General features: G+C 42.3%; 2 protein-coding genes across 5 annotated transcripts in view; one reads left to right on the forward strand and one right to left on the reverse strand.

The window, feature by feature from the left end:
- The window catches only part of LOC121185797 (nectin-2-like), a 75,096-nt gene extending 68,198 nt beyond the window's left edge, over nt 1-6,898 (reverse strand). For 2 of the 3 annotated variants that reach the window (XM_041044228.1, XM_041044227.1), the window contains exon 1: nt 6,444-6,896. In XM_041044228.1, coding sequence (XP_040900162.1) covers nt 6,444-6,534 — 91 coding nt within the window. In that variant the 5' untranslated portion in view covers nt 6,535-6,896. Of the gene's footprint in view, nt 1-6,443 lie in introns of all 3 variants that reach the window. The other variant, XM_041044226.1, reaches the window with a different exon arrangement.
- Nucleotides 6,899-9,453: 2,555 nt separating this feature from the next.
- g6fl (g6f-like) lies at nt 9,454-19,583 on the forward strand. Of its 2 annotated transcripts, XM_041044230.1 has the most exons (11): nt 9,454-9,584; nt 10,501-10,833; nt 11,017-11,277; nt 11,589-11,624; nt 11,961-12,290; nt 14,045-14,311; nt 17,743-17,865; nt 18,061-18,134; nt 18,400-18,426; nt 18,793-18,839; nt 19,136-19,583. In XM_041044230.1, exons 1-11 carry the CDS (start codon nt 9,518-9,520, stop codon nt 19,155-19,157), a joined length of 1,587 nt encoding a protein of 528 aa, XP_040900164.1. In that variant the 5' UTR covers nt 9,454-9,517; the 3' UTR covers nt 19,158-19,583. The 2 variants fall into 2 exon arrangements, with proteins under 2 accessions (XP_040900164.1, XP_040900165.1); XM_041044231.1 differs by lacking the exons at nt 11,017-11,277; nt 11,589-11,624.
- The last annotated feature ends 503 nt before the right edge of the window (nt 19,584-20,086 follow it).

The following is a 20,086-nucleotide window of genomic DNA, read 5'->3' on the forward strand; positions in this document are numbered from 1 at the left end:
AAACAAACCCTGGCACACCCTGTTGACAAAACACTGAGCTGATAACTGAATAAACCTGCTGCCTCCATTTGACCTTAATGTGCTGTTTGTTTCAGGAGAGGATTTATAAGCCCCTGCCATTTCAAGGCTCTGGGGACTAATGACGACTGTGCTGCTTGTTTATCAGCGTAGCATGGCTGCGCATTTTTAAACCAACAAGTGAAACAATAGAGAGCGCTGATATCAGTGGCAAGATAGAGTTGTAGGATCACAACAGCACAGCTTGTCTCGTGAAACACAAGAACACTCTCCACATGCTTTCATGAAAAATAAACCTGTTGTGCATTATCTCAGCGACGGCATATTCGCTTTCCTATCTCATATTTCTGAGATGATATCTGTGTAAGAGTACTATATTTTTCTTTATATTACAGTACGTAATTTTACCCTCCTCCTCAGATTAATTTCCTGGGACCACAAGGAAAGCTGGATGAACTGAAAGCAGTCGGTGTGAAGAAGGTTTTTGAGGAGCACGACTCCAGAGTCCTGACAAGGCCCTGTCACACCAAATTCAATTTCCTCCTGTAGCCAGCTGTCCACTGCCCATGAAAAGTGTGAATTTGACATGACCTTGTCAAAGTCAGACGCGATGAAGATGCAGCACATCTATTTCTGCGTGTGTATTAACACAGGAGCAAAGGTGTGCAGATAGGTAACAAAATGTTGCTGTAATGTTGCTGGTAACACATGTTGATAAAAAAAAGGAACAAAATGCGTGAAAAGCGACAGAGGTTACGGTAAGGAACAAAACCGGCGCAACATCTCACAAACTGGCAGCAGAGAGGACACATGGCAGGATTAGCAGAGGAGGAGGGGACAGAGAGATGCTTCATGGTGCTGTCATGCCGACAGAGCAAGCCCTAAATGTTTTCAATATCACATAAGGGCACTGCATCATCCACCATTCAATACTGGATCAATAACGCAAACCACCTTCCACCTCGCAAACTACATTTAGACACATTAAGGTGACTGCTAATGAGCAGCTGTGTGCATGTGTATGTGTGTGTCTATGTAGGGACACACTGAAGAGGACACAGTCAAGGGCCTTAGTGCTTAGTTGCACAGAGATCTGCTGAGTGCACAATGAGGAGGATTTCAGAAATAAAAGAATGTGACAAAGACAGAAGAAAGAGAAGAAATATGTCAGAGGGAGGGTACAGGTCAGGTAACTATAATAAAAAGAGAAAGGTTAGTGCAAGCAGTCCTTTACTGTCCACAGTGGAAAGCTCTTTGGCTGTTAAATATGTGTCTCATGCTGTAAAAGAGAAAAAAGAAGAGGGGAGGGAGGTGCAACTAAATTACAAATGAGCTGATAATTCTTGGCCTTCCTGGTTTCACTCCCTCAGTTTTTTTGAAAAATCCTCCTTCATGCCCCCTGCCAAGACGTTACGGTGTGGAATTTGAAAATGTCGACATCCTCAGCCCCCACTCACCCCTCTGCTCCTCCTTCACGGCTCCTCCTCAGTGGTTTTACTGCAGCGGGGGTCGCAGAGACACCCATCTACCAAGTCTAGTTAATTAAGGGGATTTTATTTTAAAGAGTTTGGCTGCCTTTCAATGGATCTTCAATTGGAATTACCGCTCATTCTCCACATCGGCTGAGCTGGAATGGCTCTGACCTGCATCTCCCTAAATTCCATCTGGGGTTTGTTAAACATAGGGAAATGCAGATTTGGCAAAAGGTATCTTGACTAATGGTGTAGAAATGTGTGTGTAACTGAAAAATAAAGTAAGCCGCACGCCTTTTAGCATTTTTATTCGAGATAAACTGCTGGCATGCAACTCTAGCAAATAGAACCGTCTTAAAAATCTCCATTATCTACAAACATGTGGGTGGTTAGAGAACATTATGATATGGTCTCTGGTAGTGAACTCAAATAAGTGTGCGAGCTAATGCACACAGATTTGATGTAGATAACAGTTTAACCCAACACCTCCGCCAAGAACATCAGCGACCCCAGCGCTGTTGTGTTTTTGGAAACCCCTCGGCTGCCTTATTCATATTAATTACGTTTGGCATTCCTTCTAACAAGAGGATTTTAGCTCATATTCTTTTGGATCAGATGGGACTGACTCCAGCAGTCTGGTAACCCTGGGAGCTTAACACAAACATCCCTGTGGGGGGCTCTCAGTGTGATCTTAACACAGGCCGCCATCCACCCAGCATGTACTTGTAGGCGGAGGGCAGTAGGAGAGACTTCCGACATGGGGATGGATCCATCACAGAGCTACTGACTTTGGTTCTCTTATTACAGGAAAGCCACTATCATTACTTACAAGTTGCAGGAAAAGCATCTTTAAAGAGTCAGTTAAATGAGCAGGAAGCGATTAAAAAAAGGTTTTCCTCAGATCTGATGTCTCTGGAAGATAACAGGGTTGCTGATGAGGATGACACACACCACTTCCTGAAGGAAGTGACAACACACACATGCACCATCATGCGGCTCCTCCCCATTACTGGAATGTCATTTGACTTATGGCGCAACCTCAGGTCACTGCCCTGATACATCACGAGCTGTTTGTTTGTGTGTATGTGAGTGTAGTCAGTTGTGTTTGTGGTCCAGTACGGCAGCCTAAAATGCAGGCAGATGCCGTAACTCATGCTCATCAAACTCCTCTCCTCAGACCCACCCGCCCTATCTAATAATATTTGCCAAGTCAACAATGAACCTGATGGATCCTTTGTGTTTCCAGTTATTGGTAATGAAATGAGCCACAGAGCAAAGTAATTTCAACGAAATTCATTTATCACAATATCGGTATATCTCAAACCCTATAAGATGTTAAGGATCAACATTATTTTAAATCAATATACATTCGACATAAAAGGTTTTTTTATAAATGAAAAGTGCCTCCTCCTAAAATGTTTTCAGTACATCTATTAAAAAGCTTTCCATCCATTGCTACTTTATTGTTGAATAAGAGGTACTTCATTTCTAGGCACCCATTAAATATTGCCACTGAGCTGAAATCACTATTTTCCCAATTGCATACCTGGTGAAATAACAAGTAATAATAGAAAGCTGTCTAAATCATTAGGCTCATTTGGTGAAATGCCAAATATTTGCTTCAGTCATTCTACAGTTTAGTTATTCAAAATTAATGGGGCCACACTTGCTACACAGCGTCCATGTAGACACAGACACACACACACGCTGGGTTGGTATCACTCACATCTCCATTAAGCCGTAAATTCAAGCATACTTTTATGTCTGAATCAACGAACTCTTAATGGTGATCATAAGGGGGAGGAGGAGGTTATTGATGTGTCATTTAAACAGGACGGCCCATTGGTAAGTGTGTGTAAGTAAGTACTAGTGCATATCAAAAGCAGAACGAGACTTTCTTACACACATAGACACACACACCTGACCTTTTCAAAATCCTTCTGACATTTACAGGACCGGTGCAAAGGGGCGAGGACAGCTCATTTACATAATGACAGGATCTAACCGCGACAGTCATTAACACAAAAACCAAACCAAGACCGAAACCCTTCGCTCCACAGGGACTAACGAGATACTAAGGACTTACTTTTTCCTTCTTTTATTAAGGAAGAAAAAAAAGCCCTCTCATCATTCATCAATTACATTTTTCTTAATAGAGTGTTATGCTCTTTCTCTGTTGTAATGATGAATGGTCCCAGGCTTGGCAGAACTACACTGTTCTCACAGGATATCTCCATGTGTAGGGAAATAGTGAGAGCTAATAGTCTGAATGTGTGTTTGTGTGTTTGTTTGTAGAATGGCAGGGAGTTGTGAAAATACTGGAAATTTTCCAGCATTTCACAAATCATTACAACAATAGCTGGGTATAACCATGCAAGATGCACAATGCACCATTTCATCAGGGCCCATACAGCTCTGGCTGACAAGAAATCCTACAGCCATGGTGACAGACGATGGTGAGTTCAGATGTGGTTTATTTTCCTGTCTGTCTGCATGCTGTTCCTGTCATAAGCAGCATGGCCTTGAGTCCAAACCAAGGCTGGGAGATGGGGGAGGGAGGCCATTTGAATAACCCAATGACTACGTCACTCAAACAAAAGCACTGGACAGAAGCAAATGAAAGATAGCGGAAAATAAAAAGACGAGAACAAGGCCCCTGTATGTACTCAACAGCAGAGGTGGGGGAGGGAGCGAGGGTTGGCGGGAGAGAGGGAGGTTTCAAGTGGTGGATGGGAAAGAGGGGAGGTGGGGCGTCGCCTGTCTTAATCAGTTGCTGCCGTTTAGTTTTCCAGCCAATCCTGAAACTCAGCCACAACCTTATGTAATGCAGCAGGCTGCAGAAAAGCCACCTGTTTCCTCAAAACTCAAGAGAGCCATCAAGAGTTGCATTGCATCCAAAGTAGCTATACTGGAAGCTTTCAGGTAAACAAAGAAAAACACTGGTTTATTTGTGAGCAGAAAAGGAAGCATCCTCCTCCCCCCGGACCCTGACCCTGCATGCCCACCAGTTTCTCAGGCAGCTAGCCAGCCAGCCAGTCACCCCCTGCATGCACACGGCTTACTCAGCCATAAAGACAATGCTGCAATAGCCTCATACCCCCCACCCAAACTCCCCCTCACATAAGCCCACCCTTCTTCCAATAAAAACATCTCCATGGTAATGGGCCAAGCCTTTCTGACCCACATCCATGGTTCCTCACAACCTTGACATGGGGGGGGTGGGAGGTTGGTATTATAGTGTAATTTCAGAGCTTACACTAGACCCCCACCTGCCATCTTCTATTAAATTATATATGTGTGTGTGTATGTGTGTAACTACAGAAATCAACCCTAATTAAAAACCCACCCAACTCAATGTTGACTTTTTTTTAGATTAAAGCTAGGGCATATTAAACTGAAAAAAGAGAAATAGATCACTTCTCTCACTCCCTGAATCAGGATGGAAGGTGGAGGTAAGTGGGTGCTGTCAACGATGGATGTGGAAATGGGAAACTAAAAATGCAAAGTAGACAAGTGAAAAGTTTCATTCCAGCAGGAGTTGCAGCTTAAGTTACATAGCTTAACTATTACTCAAAAGCAGGCCAGAGGTTCACTTTGAGAAAAAAAAAAAGAGTTAAATGAAAGCAAACTAAAAAGCAGTGTTTTTGCTTGTACTGGTTAAGCCTTGCGTTTTTTTCCCCCTCACTCATAAATATGTAAAACCTTTTGTTTTGTTTCCCCCCCACTTTTCTCCCTCCCTTAAGAGCACTTCATGTTCAGTAAAATGAAATTGGACAAAAAAGGTCCACTGTATGAATAAGTCAAAAGAGTGACTGTGCTTATGAGTCGTGATTAAAACAACACCACAATCGACTTACATTACAGCACATTACTGAAAATGTATGGCCTGCTGCAGCTGTGCCAGGATGTTAGATCTAGTCCTACATTGTTGCCCCAATTACAGCACAAAACAAATAGCTGGCCTAGCACGGAAGCAGCAGAGAAACTGTTGAACTGGTTTCATGCCACACACATTCATATGTTAATATGAACTGCATGCCAGGAATGTTTTCTTGTCATTTCTGAGCTTACTCACTGCTGCAGGAGTACCTGTAGGCAACCTGAACCCAAACACCTAAATAATTAACCTGTATAAACCGGTTGCCAAGGACTCATGGGTGGAATGTTACCTTGTGTAAAGTAATAGCTACTGATTTACAGTAAAGGCCTACACGGGAGTGGTTCACTGAATGAAAACTGTACAGAAGTTTGTAAAGATGAGAGCAGCACAGGTTACACGATTTGTGTTCAGAGCAAATGGTTTAGTTTCAGTCCACCTTCCCCCTCTCGTAACTGCCTGTGTACATTAAGAGCTGTTTCCAGACCCATTTTGCTCAACTGAACTGTAACTAATAAAGGATGATGTGCGGACAGAGGGAAGAAAAGGATAAGGGGGACGTTGAGGAGGAGAAGAGTGGCTTTAGGGGAAAGAGTACCGAGGACTGACTAGAACGGGGACTCAGTTTAAAGTCAAGAGGACACCGATATAAAGGCCAGTGACAGGCACCTGCGAAAAACACCTAGCTCCACAGAGCCACACCTTTAGAAGGGTAAATATGGCGTTGAGTCACCGACCGAAACTTGGGTGGAAACCAGCTGGTTCTTAACCGAAACAATAAGGTGAAAGACAGCGGAAACAAATTAAACCACCTAATTTTACATCAATATCGACAAAACTCTTCGAAAATGTTATATCTGAAAAAAGTCACAAGTATAGTTACAGCAAGCAGAGGAAATCACCTGCTGGATTTTCTGCTCGATTGTCACCGCCCTGACAGGTGGTAGTCAGAATTAATGAAGAGACAAATTTAAATATTAAAGCTCTGAGAGAAAATGGAAGGAAAACGTGCCACTGGCAAAGAGCTTGAAGTTTTTTGTTTGTTTGGGTTTTTTTAAAATGTGATAATTTCTTACCGTGTTCTGTAAGTATCGACCAAGCGACCAGGCAGAGCAGTCCGATCATTTTTGTGCAGTCATGCCAATTTCGGGTGTCACGTCTCGCCATGGTTGATTACGGTCCTCTTTAAGGAACCAGGCACGCAGTCTCTCCGAAATAAACGAAAGACAGAAACGACACCTTCAGATGCGGGTCCGTTTCTGCTTAAAAGCTCACTCAAAAAAGAAAGAAAAAAAGAAAAAAGAAACTTGTTTGGCTGCAGGACAAAGCAGGGGTCCGACAGAGATTCTTGTTTAAAGTGTCCCTCACTGCGCCTTTAAGACGGTGTGTGGTAAAAATTAATGAAAAAATCCTTGCGAATTCGTCCTCGCGGCGTACAGGTGAATGTTTCCCTCCCAGCTGGTGCTCGCGCTGTGATCAGGTGCTGCTGCGCTCGCCCTGCTCCGGTAACTAGTTCCTCTGAGTGTGTGAGCGCGCGGCGGTTCGACAGTGTGTGACTGGCTGGGTGATGTCATCAGGCAGAGGGGGCGTCACAGCCCCGGGGCCGCTGGGAGCAACTTGTTGAGAGCGGTTTTCCTCAGAAAATAAAGAAGGTGCATCTAAGGAGCGTGGCAGGTTTCACTCTGACGACAGAATCTGTGTCATGACCAGGAAACTCAAATAATACAAAAGCATGATTCATGTCTAGGAAAATACCTTAATAACCCAGTTATGCTTTTCGAAGAGCGGAGAGGTATGATCTCCCGTAAACCAGCAGCCAGTAACACCTTAAGGTCGTCTTGAACAATTCGCTGCCATGTCTAAAGTGAAATTACCTGGAATTTTGTAAATAGAAAAATTGGGATTCAACTTTAAGAAAAAAAAAAGCATTAAGTTATTACTCAACTTATCCAACTCCAGACACTTCTGATGTAGTGAAGTAGGCTACGTGGAAACAGATGATTCTTACGCCCTCTGCTGTTCGGTTGTGCACACAGACTTGAGATTAGCTCATATAAACTCCACAACAGCAGATGCCAAAATCAATAAACATTCATTAATGAACGGCAAAATACAAATCTAGCGGCAGTCAGCAAAATCAAATCAAGAGGAAACAGCCTCTCGTGTATCTATTTGCAGACTCTCTGTTGATTAGATTTTTTTTTTTACTTCCACAGAATAACTTCCAATTCATTTTGCCCTATTTTCCTCTGAAGCTGGGTGCACACTAGCATAGCGAAGGCATTATCTGGTTTAGGTCTAATCCCTATACCCAAGTGTTTTACAGCCAATGTAATTGCATCTCCATAAGTCCCACAGTTTAAACTGTGCTGCTCAGTTCCTTCCGTTCTGTTCCATTTCCAAATTCCCCTCCAGTGTCACCCTCTTTCACCCTATTTCCAGACTGTAGTCCTGAGGTGCAAATTCTGAAGGCACTGATAATGATCAGAGGTCAAACAGTGTTCTGCACAGCAGAAAAACAAATTAACAACGGAAATACGTCTTCAAAGAGACAGCAGGGTTTCATTTTCTTTCCACTCTTTCCCCACTGTAAATCCAGAGACTATGAGAGCATCTGCCATGCAAACAAAGCAGCTGCTGGTTTTATATGACATCAGTACTTTGATTTGCCGTATTTTAATTTGCTGCCACTTTGTGGCCCTGTAGCTGAATGTCTGAGGACCAGCACAGTCAGAGAAGGTGTGCAGGGACCACCCATGCCAACACTGCCATACTACTAAATCGTATGGATTCATGCTAGAATAAGGAGCTTTAAAGAAAGTGGCCAACAAATAGAGGATTTTATTCCTTTTCCCTCACATACTCATCCATTTTTCATACCCATACCAAATCGACCTTCACACCTACCACTTTCCAGCTACCACCCACTTTACTTCTACAGTACCTCACCTCTTTTTTTTACTATCTCACATCCCTTACACTTTCCCTTCATTTACACTTCCCTTTCCTCATTTCTTCTTCCCTCCCTCTCTGCCTCTTCCCATGTCATTCGATTTCCTTTGTCCACTCGTCCTTCACTCCTTACTGCTATTCATCCCGTCCTCCATCCTCATGCTCTCGGGGGGTCTGTGTCAGTGATAATGAAGCACATAGTTAACAGATATTAGCTCATTGGCAGTGGATTCATTAGACAGAGCCAAGGCTTATGGTGATTATTTACCCATAGAGGAGGGGCCGCAGGATCAGCACCGTGCTCTGTGTCACCAGCCACACGCTTCTTTGAAGTCACACTGTCTCAGTTCCCCTGCAACACTCTCTCACACTTCTCCTCTCCCTGGGTTTTCTCATTCTGTCTGAGCACCTCTCCCTCCACATTTCTCCCTCTTGCTGCTCTCAGTTTTTTTCCTCTTTCCCTGTCATTAGACACCCACAATATATATCTACTTTCTCTCCCTCCCTCTCTCTCTCTCTCTCTCTCTCTCTCTCTCTCTCTCGCTGTCTTTCCTCACCGCCCCCATTCACCCAATGGTAATTATGGAAAAATCTGTAATAGTGTTCAGAGGAGCTGATAATACCTTTAGCTTAATTAAAGACATTTATGGGATGTAAAGACAAGTAGCCTGGGGGTTACTGTGCACCCACACTAACCCAACTCTTTATTTCTCGCTTTTTCATCTCCCTCAATCCCTTGCTTTCTGCTATTCTTATCGTTTTCTCTATTTCACACACACACACACACACACACAGTACATGCTCAATCCTTTTGTCAAACTAAATGTTAGGGTCAGAAGTGCTGTAACTAATTGCCCAGAAGTTCGACTCCAAAATGTTGTATAACATTGTAGATCAGTTTTATGGTGTGAAGGTTATGGTAATGCCTGTGTATGTAGTTTATCAGCCTCATACACACACATATGACAAAAAAAAAAAACGACAGTCCTTTCCTGTTGATTATCCCAGTGTTGGTTGTGCCACATCCTGTTGGGCTGAAAGATGTGCAGCAAACTTGTTAACATTCAGTCAGAGATACCAGTAATAGCACAGGAAGGCAAAGAATACTTGGTGTTCTGGAGCGTACTTTGAAAGGTCGCCGTGTTGGAGAAACAGCTGGTGCAGTGAAAGCGTTTCTCTTCTTTGATTTAAATGTGTGATGGATTCTGGTTTTCTCACCTTTATTCTTGTTTCTTCATTTGCGGCATATCCCTCCCACTTAACAGGTATGAAATATTTTCTGTGGTTTTTAGAAATATATTTTTTACATCTCTCGCTGGGGAAATGGGTCTGCATTTCACACCTAATATCGCTTTTAGACTGCAAACATGAATGAACCTGTTTCTTTGAAACAAATGATGGGTCATGCATGAACAGAGTTTATCCTAGGGGGTCAGTATTAAAAAAGCGTAGTTATGTTGCATCAAGCTAAGGAGAAGCCCAAATACAATTTGTAATTTTTGTTTTTCTGTTGTTCCTCACATGCGGGCTGTAAAGAGATCCCTTTCCTAAAGTGATTTCAATGTAAGATAAAATACCCAGCACTTTCGTCTAAAAATAAATTTTAAATGCATTTGAAGTTAATGTGATGTTTTAGTAGTCTTTGTTAGATTAATCAGGTGGTTATCTTCCACAGTCACAGCCTTCTTTGTACAAATTTCCCTCTTTTTGTTTCTATCCATCCCATGCAACTCAGCAAGAAAATGCTGTCCAGGGAAATAAAAAGAGGGAATTTAGCACTAAAGAGACTCTTGAAGATACCAATTTGATTAAACTGACTCAGAATGCTAAATCCACATATTAGCTTCAGCTGAACTCTAGAAGACATTTTTACATAGAAATAGGACTGTGGATTTGGTCTCACATCATTTACATTGAAATTGCTTAAAGAAGAGACCTCTTTGTATAACTGTGAGGAGCCATTACAATGACCGATAAGTCTTTCAATATACATATGGGTGTACGAGTATTGTTTTAAGACAGATTTGAAAACATGAACCTGTACTTAACCTGTAGGTTTAGAACAAGATAAAAGAAACAGACAAAGGTGCTTTTAAACTTCAGAATTTTAAGATATTCTTCAAGACTCACCTGAATAATTCACTTTTTATAATTCTTAACCTTTTGTCCTCTCTCCCTCAGGCTGGGACAATGTTGTGGTGGCTAGAGAGGGAATGTCCACCACCTTGGTCTGTACTGATACAACAGTGAGGGGTGCTGTGGCCATTAACTGGATGGTAAAATCACATGACAAGAATGACTGGAAACTGGTTCTCTCAGCTAGTGAAGGAAAAGAGTTCTCCGGTGGTGCCTCGAAGGCATCCATGAGATTGACTGACCCTAACTTTCAAGACACCGGGGTTTTCTCCCTGTCCTTTGCCCCAAATAAGGAGGACAGCGGTCTCTACTCATGTTTGATAAAGCAACAAGAGAAGCAACTGAAGACGAGGATTATCCTCTTAGCTGTCCTTACAGGTAGAAAAACCAGTAGGTTACTTGTGAGATTGATGGTCATTTTGAAAGCAAAAACATCCTGCCATTCTCTGGGTCTAGCATCTCCAATATGAGAATCTGCTGCTTTTCTATTTTACATCCTGGCATTAAAAGGTTTGTCTTCTTCTCCCACCACTGATTTTCTGTGTGCTCCCTCATCTCCAGTCACCGTCCTCCCTGCTCCAACCATGCCTCAGCACAGCACCCTGCGGCTGATTGCCAGTGTTAATCCTGATTTTGTCAAAATCAACTGGGTAGCACCTGATGGCATTTCCATGAAGAGCGAGAAAATTACAAAAGACACCACAGTGGCTAAGCTGCCACAGGTCCAGACCAGCGACAATGGAACCTATGTCTGTACAGTTCACCCTTATGACAACAGTAGCAGCATTCTTTGCCCCTTCCGTGTGAACGTGATTGTTCATGGTGAGACTTTCTAGAATAAGAGAAATGTAGACGCATCGTGGACTGGAATACATTTGTTGTTGCTTTTGTTGATGGTGTGAGTGGGCATCAGTAAAACTCCAGCAGCAGCATTATTTATTTAAGCATCCTGTAGCTACAGTTCTTCAAAGTATTTACTTTTATAGACCAGTTTCGAGATTCAAAAGTCTACTGTAGATCTGCACTAAAATTCAGCCAGCCCTCCTGTGAATATTATAGTTGCTACATTTATGTATTATTCATTATTTGCTTTTTGCTTTTTTCACATCTTCTTGCTTTCCTTCTCTCCGCAGTTGACAAAGTGGCCTCATTCACCAATATAACACATGGTGAGTGACTTTGTAACACAAGCAGTCTCAAAGTCTTGTGTCAGCAGTTTGCTAATCAGGCGGAGCAGATTGCAAGACCAAGTGAAGAAGTAACTCTCAGCATATGAGAACCTAATCCCTATTGTCGTAGAAAATTTTCCCCCTATCTTCGTTTCCCTACTCTCTTACTATTCTGTTTACGCTCTGTCTTCACTTTTCATTCACCCTCTTCTTATTCTGAATTCCCTGTCATTATGTCTTCTTGCACAGCTGTGTCTTCGTGTCTGTTTCTGCACGCCGCTTCCTCAGTTATTCTCTGTCTCACCATTCTGGTTCATCTTCCCTCCTTGCCTGCAGACCCCATGATCGCCACTGCTACACTGGCTCAGACATCCTTCACCTTGACCTGTCCTGGTGTCCAGGGGGACTATGTCATGCTGTACTGGGGATCCCCAGACAACAAGAAACATGTGAAGCTTGTGCACCAGTATGATCGCTGGAGGGGTTCCACCTTGGTGACTACTCAGAGCAAGAAGCTCCAGCTTGCTGGCCGACCCTACAATGCAGAGGCTGGGAGCTTCTCCTTTCTACTCACACCTGGGATCAAAGATGGCGGCCTCTACATTTGTGAAGTGTTCCTAAATGACAATGCCTACAGCCAGAGGACCCTTCTCAGCGTGCTGAAAGGTAGCCACCAGGGTCAGGAGGAGGAGACAGAAAGGGAGTAGGAGGTGGATAGATTTGTCACTTGTCTGTAGTAGATTTGAAGTAATACTTAACATATGCTTATTCATGTTCTTGCTGAGAGTTAGATGAGAAGATCGATATCACTGTCATGTCTGTGCTTTTGGTATGGAGAGCCAGGGAGCCAGAATAGCATAAAGACTAAAAACAGGTGGGAAAGGCTAACCTGGCTTTTGTGTTGGAGTTGTATTTTGTATTTAACAGCAGTTAGTGTTGAATGTTGCTCCTCTGTGTACCACTTTGGCTGATTGTTCACCAAAATATGGTTACAGCACATAACTTGGGCTGTAACCGGAGTCAACACCCTTAAAACTCCAGCTTAATGCTTTTACATGTATGTTCATGACTATTTATTCCAGTTAAACAAGTGAACATTTTTAAATTAGAGAAAGTCAGGCTACCTGTTTCCTCCTTACACTTGTGATTATATGCAAAACTAAGCTATTGCCTTCTGGTTCTAGGTCAGTACATTGTGCACAGACATGAGAGGGGCACTGATCTCATCGTACTCTTCACAAGAAAGAAAAAAACACATATTTCCAAAATGCCATACAGCTCCTTTAAACGGCATAAAAGTCATTTGCGCAATAAGCACGGGGACAAAGGGTGGCACAATGAAAAGAGAGACTTTCCTGTTACCAGAGGACTCATGTTTCTAAAGGCATTTTGGGAATTATTTGCTGTGTCCTTGAGCAAGACACTGAATTCTTACCAGCTGCCAGTGCATATTCTCACAGATTACCCACTCTAACTTGTGCAGGATAACAAAAAGAGTATTTCCTACAGCCACTGGTAAAATGTCACATTATTAAATGAATACATTTACAATATTGCTCATGAAAAGGAACATTTGCTCGACTCATACATTTAAAGAGAAAATAAATGAGCAGAGCACCTGTTGATTTTTATGAGTGAGCCTTGGGGAGGTTTCACCCTTTGCAGAAACATGCAGAACACCTTTGCACCCACACACACAAAACCCAACACACACTTATACACATACAATGCCCTGTCATGGCGGCCTTGGAAGGCTTTACTAATCACAGTCCCACTGGCATCCATCACAGCTGCCCAGACGTGACCAGCCGATCTGTCACTGTCACTGTCACCCGGCTTCACACATCCGCATTCCTCATACACATACACACATACACATCCACCCACACACCAATCATGTGACGCATATATTTTTACCCCACCTCATTATAAGTATCATTATGTATGATTATACCTGCTGCCCTCCCACCAAGGCTGTAGGTGGCCCACACTGATCACACTAATCAAGGCTGAAGTGTGTGTGTTTTTATGCGTATGTGTGTGTGAGTCTGTGGAGCTTGATTACACCCAGATGGATTCTCATTTCAGTTTGATGAGACACTAAACATCAGTCACAGTCAACCAATGCATTAGCAGCAAATCACTTTAATGAATATATATTATTTTGACCCCTCTCTGAATTGTTCTTTGTTTTTCATATCCCTTTCCCTTTACCCCATTACTCTCTATCTGTCCTTGGCCTTTTCTATATTCACACACTACCCTTTAACTCACTTTCCCATCTTGTCTCACACATTTCTCTTCCCTCCTGTCTGTCCTTCCTTCTGTTTCTCTTTATTTCTTCATCTTTAACATTTCCCCTCCCTTATGATCCCACTTTCCTCTCCCCTCCCCCTCACTACTCTGCATCACGTCCACAGTTAAAACCAACCATTCACCCTCGAAGCTGGAGCTGAGTTGCCAGTACTCCGAGCGGTCCCATGTCCAAAGTGCCATTTGGAAATACCAGAATAAGAGCCGCAGGCTGCGCATGTCAAGCAGCAGCCCTGGCACCATCACCATCACTGTGCCCTTACCCATCACCTCTGACACAGCTGGGAACTACACCTGCACCTTAAAACTGAAAAATGGACAGACCATCTGGGCAACACAAGCTGTCACACTGCCCCCTGAAGATGGGAGGGATGGTATGGTATCACAAAGACATGTCTGTTTTCTGATTTTCTTCATCAACAGTATATTGCATTACTAGCAGGAGGCACATTCCTGTCAACTCAGTGGTATATAAATTTAAACATTTGTATTATCCAACAACACCACCAGAAAGGCGTGTAAAAGAACTTAACTAATTGATGAATTATGTAACTACTTAAAAAATGTAAATATATAGAGCTGGATATAATAAGACTGTGGAAATGGGAGAGGTGCAAGAGACAAAGAACAGCATAGCCAAAGGCTAAACAGTGTTATGGCCACAAGTGTTAAAAAACAAACGAAAAAAAGAACTTTAGTTAACAAAGAACGTTAACTGACTCCGAGAGTTTAAAAATTTCCCTTCGTCATTTCCCTTTGTGGAAATGTGGGTGAGTGTCAAACCTTACTATTTTCAACAGTGAACTCACCATATGCGGCCATAACACTGTTCACAAACCTGAGAGCCTTGTCGATCTTCCCTGGATCTGCACCAGCCTTCCACCTACATCTGTGGGTGATGACACACAGTTAGCTTGCACCCATGATTACACCATATAAAGTGTAACATCAGCTTCTACAGCATAGCAAGTTTCTTCTCTTATATATATGTTAAAAGTGAGCATTCATGTATTTAGCTACTAAAATTACTTCAACACTTAAAGTTTACTTTGAATTATTCAAGCCAACAGTAGGTCAATTCACAAATCCCATGGTTTACAGAGGAGAAAGCTCTTGACAGATACCACGTTATACTTCCTAACTGTAATTAAAGAGGTCACAGGTCAAGACTTCTGTATAACAAGAAGTTGTGATTTGCAGATAGCATCCTTCCCATCCCATCCATTTATGTTCCATTTTTTCATAAAAAGCACCACTGTTCTAAAACTCTGCTATAAAATATAAAACACAAATGCTATTGTTTTTCTCATCACACTTGCCCAACTGAAATGCGGATATAAGAAGACAGAACCTTAGGACATCTTTTCCTACAAAACTAAATTATTCAGGCTCATTGTATTGGTGGCTGTGGGGGAGCACAGGAGGATGTGACAGTTGAATGGATCCCTTAGCAGAGATGAGTTCACTCTCTGTACCCCAATGTATCACTAGGGCTGAGGGGCTCGGAGCTCATCATGATGCACGCTGACGGTACAGCTATAAGAGTAATGGGCGTGGAGGAAAGAGAAAGAGGGTGATAAAGACAAAGAGAGAGAGGGAAAGAGCCAGCAAGATTTTGTCTGATTGGAAAGGTTGGATTAGAGTGATAAGTTCAAATCGTGTGAGTGCTGGGTGACCTACATTTACACTGTTAAAAAGTGACAGGTTGCACAAACACTGCAATAGTGCAAGATGGCGCAAAAATTCAGAGTTAATAATGAATAGTTTGACAACAAGCAGTGACAGTTAAAGGTTTATAAATAGTTATTCTGGATGTCAAGGAAGCATCCAGAAAGAGTGGGATTTTGCACAGGGAAGCTCTAAGAGAGAACTAAAACAACTTTTTAGTTCACTGGAAATAACCAAATAACAAACGATACAACAAGCCATATAGATAATTTGGGGAATGTATCATGTGTTTTAAGCCAAATCTCAAAATATAGTACCAGTAGCGGAAGTTAAAACAACACAGCATAATAGAATTCCTTTCGTTGGTGGCACAGTTCAGAGAATGCAAAATTGAAGCAATCATTTTGTTCTGCAGCACACAAATACTTCAAATGTCAGGGATGTTCTGCAATCGTTTGCTATCCTGAGCTGGCCCATCACTTGCAAAGCATTCTCGCAGTTCTTTTGGTCTGCCTCTTAACAGCCACCCTCCTCTACAATCGTACTGATACATATCACCCCCAACCTCATTTAAGATGGAATAGGTGGGGAGGAAGTGCCAAAGGAGGAAAAGGCGAGGTAGGCAAAGATGAGAGGAAGGTGGGGTGAGACAGACTGAGAGAAAGATGAGATGCGGAAGTTAGAAACTGGGGGGCATTTATGCTTCACTTCACTGCACTCAATTACCATAATTCATGTGCTAAAGCTGGCATGGAGAACAGTGCAGGTCAGTCTTGGGGTCAACACACACCGCAATATTCCATTAGCAACCTCTACACATACTCACTAATCAATTATGCCTCACACAGCACATAATGATAGATTATTTTGAAGCTGACTAAAAGCTGTGACACCAGGGCTAAGGTGAGGCCCTAGGGCCAGTCCTTTTACAAACAAAATTTGTGGAAAGTTGATGAAATGTATGAGTGGACTTTACTTTTGCTGGGTTTCTGTCCATCAGACAACCTCAAATGCTGCAAGAACTCGAACACTGAACACTGAGAACACTGTATGAATTGTTTAGAAATGATGATGACTGCATAAAAAGTCTGTTTTGTTACAAAGGAGAAGCCTAACAAACAAAAAAGTTTGTTAGGCTTCTCCTTTGTAATCCAAAGATGTCTGACAGGTTTGACAGCTTTGTGCTGCATGAGCAGAGAGCAGACAGCGACAGAACACTTGTTCAGGTACATTAAATTATGGCAGTCTCTGTGGAAACAAGCACCTCCCTCCTGTTTCCCACGTCGCCCTGTGGCTGTGTTTTGCAAGACTGATGTCATCCTCATTATGCAAACAAACCTGACGAGTCTGATCACAAGCTTGTGCTCTTCCCACAAAATTTGAATAGTACTACAGTGAACTAATAGTTTGCTTATGTAATGTTTGTGATGATCACGCCTGCACTTCCCATCCACTTGTTGTCCAGTGCTGCATTGACAGGGTTTGGCTGAAAGACTGCTATTTACATTTTCTGTCAGTTTCACTGGAGGCAGTTTGTTGCTAGGATTAGATTCCAAGGGAGTGCAGAGAAAAGTCTCTCCTGACTTTATGTACAGTACATACATATTTATATAATGGAACAGAGAAAAATTAGAATGCGCAAAAACTTAGATCAACCTACTTTGTATGGAAGTGACATCTGCTGTGGCTTTGTGTACTGGTCTGACAGAATCTGGTCTTTTTGATGCTGCTGCTTTTCTTCCTCTTGTCCACATTTCAAATTGACAGCTTTTACTGTCCACACTGAGGGTCTGTCAGATCGATGTCTACCGAGCTGTCGTACGGACTACTCACTCTGTCTGACAGAGCCTGGATTTCCTCGCCTTCTTCCAATCTGTGACTGACAGCAGCATGATGCAAATGCATGTAACATGTTGAGGGACTCTTAACTGCAACTTGTCTTAAAATTTAGCTTGAAGTGTTTACCGAAAGAAAAGGTTTCCACCTCTTGACATGAACAAAAGAGCAAACTGGAGAAAACAGCAATAACTTCTTCGGACAGCCTTCATGTCATTCAAGCACACACACCCATAGCTCAATGAGTTTTACATTAGCTCTGTTCTTGAAAATATTCATGCTTTTTGTTTTCCTTTTGTAGAGAGTGTCAGTGTCACCGCCACCTCCCTGCTCCCTTCCCTCTCTGCTTTATTACTCCTGGTGCCCCTGGTTGCTGCGGCTGTTGGTGTGTTGCTATGGAGACAGAAACACATTTCTGATCGTGGTGAGTCCTCTGGCGTTTTCTTTTTTGACAGCTTTCCGTGTTCAGTCCATCTTCGGCCCCTGTTGACTTCCACAGAGTGATGTGGGCCGTGACATCCTCTGGGGTTGTTGTAATGAATCTGCCCCCACCTCCTCCCTCCCTGTGCAGTTGAGAGTGTGCATGAGACTGCATTGGTAACTATCTCTCTGTACTCAGGTATTGAGCAGTCTCTGTCTATCCAATCGAGTGAAGCAGAGAACATCTATGAGAATCCTGAGGACATCAGACAGGTGATGAATTCAGACATTTTCAATATCTAAATATTGTCTGGTGAATTTCCATCCTCATCTTTCCCTCTCTTACACCTCCCTCTTGAATTTAGCACTCTTTCCTTTTTTTCCCCTCACCCTCCCCTCGTCTGTTCTATCTTGTCCCTATTATACACTCTTTAATTTTTGGTTTCCTCCAGTTTCTGTTTTTCCTCTTATTTCCACTCCTTCTCAGTCACTTGTTGTTCATTAAACCTGTTTTCTCCGTTCTCCCCCCTCCCAACAGACGCCTCCTCAGGGCTCAGTCTACATGGTGAGTTATTGTGCGGTCCCCTGCGCACACACAGAGGCGTGGTGCATGTGTGTGTGAGGAGTTGTGATACACACAGCCACCAATGCATACAGACTCTCATTCCTTCTATTGGGCCCTCCCTAAGCTGTCAGCAGATATGTCTTCCTTCACACTTGCAGTCTTCTCCTCCAATCTGTCAGCCCTCTCTCAGATAAACCCATTGCCTATCAACTGTCACCCGTACATTAGTGGTATTAACAAATCAATCTCATTACACACTAGAGGGACATAAATCTGGCTTCAGTACCATGCATCTCTCTCTTTATCCTCCTCTTCACTGTCCCACTCGTCCCCTGCCTCCCTTCCCCCTTTTCATCTTTATGCCAGGATCTGAAGCCAAGAGGAGAGGATGATGTCTATAAGGAACTGGAGCGGTAAGCAAAAAGCCTTGCATCACCTGTGTGTGCCTTTAAATGTTGAACCGTATGTGTGTGTGTCTTTGCACTGTCACTCATCTGCCCCTCACATTCTTCTCACACTCACCAATCACGCTGGCCTGAACATCACTCTGACACTGTGGCATAATATCACGCCATGCGCTGACAGGCAGCGCTCCTTTGCCCGTGTGTTGTTGCTGCGTGGGTTGTCTGTGTTTGTGTTTAAGGAAGAATAAAAGGGACTGGAGGATGGGAGATTTTTGTGCGAGTTTGTCTTTGTGCTCTGTTTTCAGATCCGAGCAGTGTCAGAGCTGATCACCTACCCACATCTCATCCTCATCCAACTGTCACATCGACTCAGTTCCCATCTGCAGCAGAAGGTCTTTATAAACAAAAGTAACAACTGAATGTCAGAGTTGGGACTTAAAGAAAAACTTCAGTGCTTCAGGGAAATGCTACTCAAGTGTTAAAGTGTTTTTTTCTGTTCTAAGCTATTGCTCTTTAGAAATATGTGTAAAAGATTTTTTTTCATAAGGCTCTAAAATTGTTCTAAATGTGTAAAAATAAGTATGTGATATTGTCTAATTCACTGGTTTCCTTGACACATTAAGTAGTAATACCATAATATTTTTTTAAAAAAATCATTAGTATGAGTAAAAATCATGCATTCAAAATTCTACTTAAGCAAAAGTACATCAGGTGGCACAATGTACTTAAAGTCAAAAATAAAAATATTCATTATGCAAGAAATGGCTGTTTTGGTCGTGTTTTATTTTACATACTATACATAAGATTGAGTCCTGCAAACTTCTTCAGCTTGTTTAAAAAAATGATCTCCTCTAGTTTGAAAGAGCTAAAGCAGTTTGCTACTCTAAAATTATATAAAAAATTACATTTTGGAAAATATTGCAAACAATTTAATTGACATTGAAAACAAACTGGTATATATATCCTGCAGCCCTGATAGATTTTGTCTGTTTTTTGTTTTTTTTTTAAACAAAATACAACATTAAGGACGTGTAAAAATCTTAATATACAACAAGTAACTTAAGGGTTTACAAAGATTAAGTGAATTATATGGTCAGTATTTCCCAGTATAATGGAGTAGAAGTTGCAGAAACGTCAAAGCACAAGTACTTCAATATTGTATTTAAGTACAGTACAGGTTAAACCGAACATCAGTTTACACCACTGTTATTACGTATTTGTAAGCAAACACTTTTGCCTGTAATGTCGCTGGTTAC

This window comes from Toxotes jaculatrix, chromosome 8 (assembly GCF_017976425.1).
Source record: "Toxotes jaculatrix isolate fToxJac2 chromosome 8, fToxJac2.pri, whole genome shotgun sequence".
Lineage (NCBI taxonomy): Eukaryota > Metazoa > Chordata > Actinopteri > Toxotidae > Toxotes > Toxotes jaculatrix.